The following is a 6,663-nucleotide window of genomic DNA, read 5'->3' on the forward strand; positions in this document are numbered from 1 at the left end:
AAAAGGGAGCTTAACAGTTCCCCAGACAGACAGTAATCATGTTCATGGAAAAGAAGTGAGCTTTGCTGAGTGTGCAAAGCGGAGACTGAGACAGAGTCAAATAAGACCCACCGCAACACCTCCTACCCTGGCAGACAAAGGCCTTTCATATACTGGTCTCCAGCAACAAGGTTTATGGAAAGAAGAGATAGAAAAGGAAAGGCAGGAGTGAGAGAGAGAGAGAGAGAGAGAGAGAGAGAATGACTATATGAATGTCTGCAAGCATAATATAAACATACTAGCAGGAGTTGACTATATAGGTGATCTATCATCAAGGGACGTCTGAAAGGGTGACAAAGATCAACAACATCTGATGTCCATTTAAAAAATTATTGAATAACCAAATTAATCAGATGAGACTGTTAAACAAAACTGTCAGCCCAGGAGTTAAACCTCCCTCAGCAATGGAAACACATGAGTAGCTGCCAGACATGCTACATTCATAGCCCTACTCTGAGAGGACCATGTGAGTGAGTCATGGGCAACACGGAATGCTGGGAAACTAAGCAAAGGTTGTGGAGGAGGTGGTGGAGCATCTACCCTTCAGATCCACTTGCAGCCACAGAGGCTAGACTCAAGATGCGCTTGAAAGAAAATAATAGGGACTGGAACTGCTTGGCTCAGTGCACTAACTCCAAGAACCACATCAAATCCAAAACAGAAAGACACCCTGTGAGTCTTCAGGGAAAACGCAAAAGAGTTTTCCGTCCAAGTTAAGCAATTATTGCTCCTGAAAATAGTATAAAGCAAAGGTGGAATAACATACGTTGCAAACTGGGTGTTGAACCAAAAGATAAGCCCAATAATAAGAGAATTCTAGAAAATATCTGGCTGTGACTCACTAAGATGACCTGCTCATAAGTTATGCAGTAGGAGGGGGTGGGGGGCACTTGAAATCTGGAGAAATCCCAGTCTGTAGTGAGAGAGCATCCTGTATGGACTGTCCCACACATGGAAAAACCATCAGTCTTACTCTCCAAGCAGAACAAAAGCATCTTTCATGAGTTGAAACCCATCTTAAAACACAATAGCTTCCAGTGACAGCACTTTAATTCTGTTAATTGTTTAAAAGGGGCAATGAGCTGAATTTTCCATTGGATCTGACAGTGATATTAAAAAAAAATTAACTGAACTGCATAGTGGCTGGTACAGAATGTTACAATGATGACAAATAAAATTAATAGAGATGTGTAAGCCTTGGAGTTTATTTTCATTTGGTTAGTCAAGAACAGCGCTGCTGATAAATAGCGGCTTTGCTATCTGCATTTGCACTGCATATGAGTAAATGGAGAAAAATAAGGGCTCTCCAACACTAATTGCTCACTCTGATGAATGGTAAGACCCAACACTGTACACATGGTGCAAACAACAGATGAGGAGATGATAGCAGCTTGGCCAGTGGTGGTTAGTCCATTAGACAGGCCGCAGTACTACAGAAAAATAAAGATCATGGCAATGACATCAGTATAAATCTTAAGTGGGCTCTTCATATTTCTCTCTCCATATGTAAACACATGTCTGTACTAGACCGATTGCTGTCAAGTTACAGATTTGCAATTTGGAAAAGCAATCTGTTTATTAACTATCTTTTTTAAAATGTTCCCAAAGGAATTGAGTTCCCTATTTGTATTCATCCCCAAATACAGAATACAAGGGCTGTGTTCTATATATCAATACAGCAAAACAATTTGTCTGCATACCAGGCACAAGTGGTTTTGTTCCCACAGCTAGTGACAATTTCTGCACAGAGGTGTGCACTAACCTCACAACATATGAACTGGTAATTTTTCCTTCCAAAACATTTCAAAATTAAATACCTCTTTAAAAGATGTATGGAGGAGCATGCATAACTTCATACATATATAACAGCACATATTTACAATTTTAAAAATTAAATGTAAAAAATTAAATGCATATGTCTGTTGTGCTGTTATATCATTATTGTACCAGAATCCTTGTATTCTGCTACATATAGTGATGATGCTGCAAATACCCAACTCTACCTTTATCATCAGACCTTAAGCACAAGTCTGCTTAAGACCAGCCTTCGATAGATGGATAGCATATCTGTACTGACACAATGGCTTTTTAAGCTCCAGAGCTGAACAAATAGGCTGGGAACAAACCTATTTCAGTGATCTGAGACTTCGGCATAAATCAGACAGCTGTTAGTTCTGGCAAATACGGACTGCACCCGTCCACAGCTAAACAGTAGCACTGGCCGCCTCGCTGACCTCATATTCATGGCAAAATTCAATAGACTTGTAACGTTAAGAGTCTTGCCTAAATGATCTCAGCAATTCCCGTCAAGTAACATTTTGACAAAGAACAAGGGCCAGTTTCACAGATAAATAGAGAAAATCTGATCAATTTGCTGATCAAGTTTCAGTTAAAGAAATTTTACAACAATCTGGAAAGGTATGTCTACCATGTATACCATTGTGTCCTAAATCCACAAAATATTTTCAAACTAAACTATTATAATGATAAGACTGATCAAATGATTGTGATCAAACTGCTGCAAGATGACAATCATATGTGAACCAAAGAGTTCTTTCATACAGTACCAACTGATTCCACTTTCACAAAAAGTCTTTTGTTAACACTAATTCCACAGTAAATACTAGTATTAGATCAAAGCTGAAATTACCTAATAGGAATACAGCATAAAAATGCACTCAAAGATAGTATAAAAAGTTTTACCTTCAAGTTGTTCTTGTGCCAACCCCAGACAGTAAGTACAGTAGAGGACAGTGCAGAGAAATAGTGTTCTCCTGTAAGAACAAATACATCAGTTATTCATAGATCAAGAGCAATTCTGGATCAACCCTAAAACTTTAACATTAAATGAACATTCCTTCTGTGTGGTCTTTTGGCATCTCAAGATATGAATCATAGACAATCAATCATTGTCCCTATCTTGCAGATGCATAACTTACACAGGACAAAGATTTGACATACTAAAATACTCAATTTCAATCAAGCATCTCAAACAACAAGCAAAAGTGACTGAAGTTTTAAGATAACTTTCTACACATATGAACTGTTTTCCCCCAGATTCTTTGACCTTTCTGAAACACAAGACGTTGAATTAGTCAGACTGATGTAAATGTTCATGTAAATGAACTCTGTGCCCATTTTACAGTCTACCTCACCAACTGCCAAACCCTCATGTAATGCACAAAAAGTCACTCAAATGCAGTACATCATAAACATCACATGCAGGGGGTATAACACATATTACAATCAAGCTGCTAATCATTACTGCCTCCAGGAAAACAAAACAAGAATTTCAAAACAGTAGAAATCACACAGTCTGATTTGTTTTGGGTTGTAGTGCATACATTCAGGGGGCTGGTTTTTAGTCAATTGTTTATAAGGAAAATAAAAGCTAACTGCAAACTGAAATAGTGCTCATTTTGCAGTAGAGGAAGGCTAGATGAACAATAGGAAACTGGTGCAGGGTCAGGCAGAAATGTAATTAATGAAATGATAATCATATGGCCATTATTATCACCATCATCTTTATTATTGTTTTTGTTGTTTTGTTTGTTGTGGTATCTTTTGACTACAGCTCACCTACACTGCATGCAGTCCTGCATGCAGTAACAGAGGCATTTTGTTCCTATGCTTTCGCAGAGCTGGAGACTGACTGCAAAAACAATGTATTGGGATTCCTGCTGCAAGTGTCATCAATGTTTTCATGTTTGCAACCAATGCACTTTATATGAAGATTCATCAAACCCATGGAAAGTCACATGGGCCATGGTTTGCGGAAAGGAGGTCGCAGCACCACCAAGCAATCCTGACTGCTGCATCAAAGTCCCGAGGACACACTGTTCCAGTCCGCATTCATCTCAGTTACCCTGGAGTCACACTCCAGGAGCCCTCGCCAAGAATGCTGGGGCACCTGCCTCGGGGTCTGTAGTGCTAGGCACCCGCAAGCCAGCCCTCTGGTTAAAGCACACTCAGCTGTGGCTTCTCACAGGGCAGGCAGATCTGTACAAGCTGCCCAGAATCCAAAAGCTTGTGATGTTCAAAGCAGGAAGTGCGTGGCTCCTGTCCAGGGCAATGGCAAAAGGAGGGGACTTGAGGCCAGGCACCTCGCATACCACTGACCTGAGGCCAGGCACCTCGCATACCACTGACCTGAGGCCAGGCACCTCGCATACCACTGACCTGAGGCCAGGAACCTCGCATACCACTGACCTGAGGCCAGGCACCTCACATACCAGTGACAATTACGAGTTCTTTTTTTTAATTCACACACCGTTAAGCATTGACACATTTGGAATTAATGTCCGTGACGGCATTTACTGTCAATCTATTGTGTGTGTGTAATTATATACATACATACATGCACGCACACACACATATATATACATACATACATACATACACCCACACACATCTAAATTAATTAATCCAAGCAAGGAAGCATAAGAATTTCAAAAGCCTCTCCCTAATGTGACACTACATTTCTATTCCTATCTGTAAGCTGACAGGCTAACTCGGTATGGATCATCGCTTTGACACTGCCATATCCTCATGCATGTTGTATGCCTCTCTCTTCCATCCTCACTCTCTCCCTTCACCACGCCCCCTTGCACACAGCCAAAAGGCATATCCTACAATTTACAAGATGCTTTGATCTCCGGAATATGTAACTCAGTGTCTGAAAGTAGATTAGTTACTTTTTTGATCACCAAAGGGGGGGGGGGGGTTGATAAATTTTGAGCAAACAGACTTTGCCGACGTTGAAATCTGTGCAAAATTTTATAATAGAAATTCGGAGGTTAGATCATTTTTTATCAGCATCAGCTATAACGCAGGGTGACATGACATGACGTGTATAACCCCATTCCATTTCGTTGTCTAACATACCCCAGTAGTTCTGTAACGTCTAGTTGGGGAGGGGAGTCGGACACTTTTAGGGTTAAATTTCGATTCATTCATACATTAGTCTACGAAACAGAAGATAAAATTGCTCTATGAAATAAACTTATAAAAGTGAGAAAATGGTTCATAGTAAGGAGGTCCAACATCTTTGTAAGTTAACGCTAAATTCCCCTTGACACAATGTGAACTCCGCTGTGGGAGTTCGGGTAACTGTGATACATCCCATTCATTCATTGCGAACGCTAGTTTCCAGTTCACGACACTGGACAAAACCGTTTACTTCGTTCATTCATGTTATACGACGGCAACTATACTCGTTAGAATTCACTGCACTCAAGAACTATAAAATTATGTTATTTGTCCTGATTTTTACTCACCCCCCGACTCCAGCTGGTTTGAGTTTGGAGTACGGGGCATTGTCCGGCTCCATCGCGGTTACTTCATTCTTCCTTGAGAGTGTTTACTATAGTCAAGACATGACAGAGTTATGCGAATTATTCCCATTGCAAATCATCCCAAAATGCTTGGTGAGTGTCTCGAGGCGGTGACGGTGAAGTGCGACACGGTAGGTTAGTACAAGTCGTACTCCCCTTCAAGTACCAAATCAAGATCTTTCTTGAGGGGATGTCCAACAAACTGTGACATGAAGGACTCCATTTGTGAGAAACCAGTCTGCAACCAGTAGACGATGATGAACTCTAAAGAGTTAAGTCCAGTCCGGTACATGCATGAGTTCATTAATTTAAGACAAACTCCTTGCAAACTCGCCGTCTGTAATCAAACTAAAGAGGAATTCTGAGGATTTGTAGGACACTAGAGCACACCTCCCTCTGTCGCCCTCAACTGACTGCGAGAAAGACACCGCTGACTTCTGTGACTACAAGCTGTTCCATAGGTGTGTCTTTTTTACGCACAACCATTCAACTTTCCCCTCAGATTTTGGCTTATTCACGCGCAGTATCTCTTCGACATTCAAAACAGAAAATGCCATAAAAACAGGTTTTTATGCAGATTCAGAAGTATCAAAACGGAAATCTGAGCCAGAGAAGGTTTTCATATTTCATCGACATTTACCCTGACAATTTACGACTTAATCCACAAGTTCACGTTTAACAAATCATTGTCTACCATTGTGAAAGCCTATTGATTTCTAATTTGTAAAATATGTATGTTATAGGCAACAGGAAATTGCTGTTTCGCTATATTAATCTGTTGTATCTAGTCATCTGTTATCATTATAACACTTATATAATAACACTTATATACTTTAAAAACCAACCACTAATTATATGTGCTTTAGTACGTTTTAACTTAAATACCATACTAATCTTAAAAGTTTATTCTCCATTGTTGTTAACTTACTTACTGTTCAGATATTAAAAATGAATTCAATTTTCCCAATGATATTAAAGATGTTACAAATGAATTAAATTAGCCTAAATGTATTTTATTGGATTTAAGGGAATGATAAACAGTGACAGACAAAAAACATATAGAGAACATATTATAGTAAAACAAACATCATATTACCACTATAACAAGTACATTCTGAATCGGGTTCACTAGTGCTGTCGTGCACTGTGAAATTCCTCCTTCCATATAGAGCCGTCATTGACCTGCCCTCAACAAATACCCAGTGACAGTATCCAGTCGAGCTCCAACAGAGCACCAATTCAGCCCAATGCAACTAGATCCCTCCGCTGTGCACAGAGAGCCCTCACAGTT

The 6,663-nt window shown here is 39.9% G+C and overlaps 1 protein-coding gene across 1 annotated transcript in view; it reads right to left on the reverse strand.

Moving 5' to 3' along the window:
• Positions 1 to 5,761, reverse strand: part of col27a1b (collagen, type XXVII, alpha 1b) — a 53,181-nt gene extending 47,420 nt beyond the window's left edge. Inside the window, 2 exon segments of the mRNA XM_035530244.1 lie at positions 2,743 to 2,813; positions 5,316 to 5,761. Coding sequence (XP_035386137.1) covers positions 2,743 to 2,813; positions 5,316 to 5,368 — 124 coding nt within the window. The 5' untranslated portion in view covers positions 5,369 to 5,761.
• Positions 5,762 to 6,663: the final 902 nt, after the last annotated feature.

The sequence above is a fragment of the Electrophorus electricus genome, chromosome 9 (assembly GCF_013358815.1).
Source record: "Electrophorus electricus isolate fEleEle1 chromosome 9, fEleEle1.pri, whole genome shotgun sequence".
Classification (NCBI taxonomy): Eukaryota; Metazoa; Chordata; class Actinopteri; order Gymnotiformes; family Gymnotidae; genus Electrophorus; species Electrophorus electricus.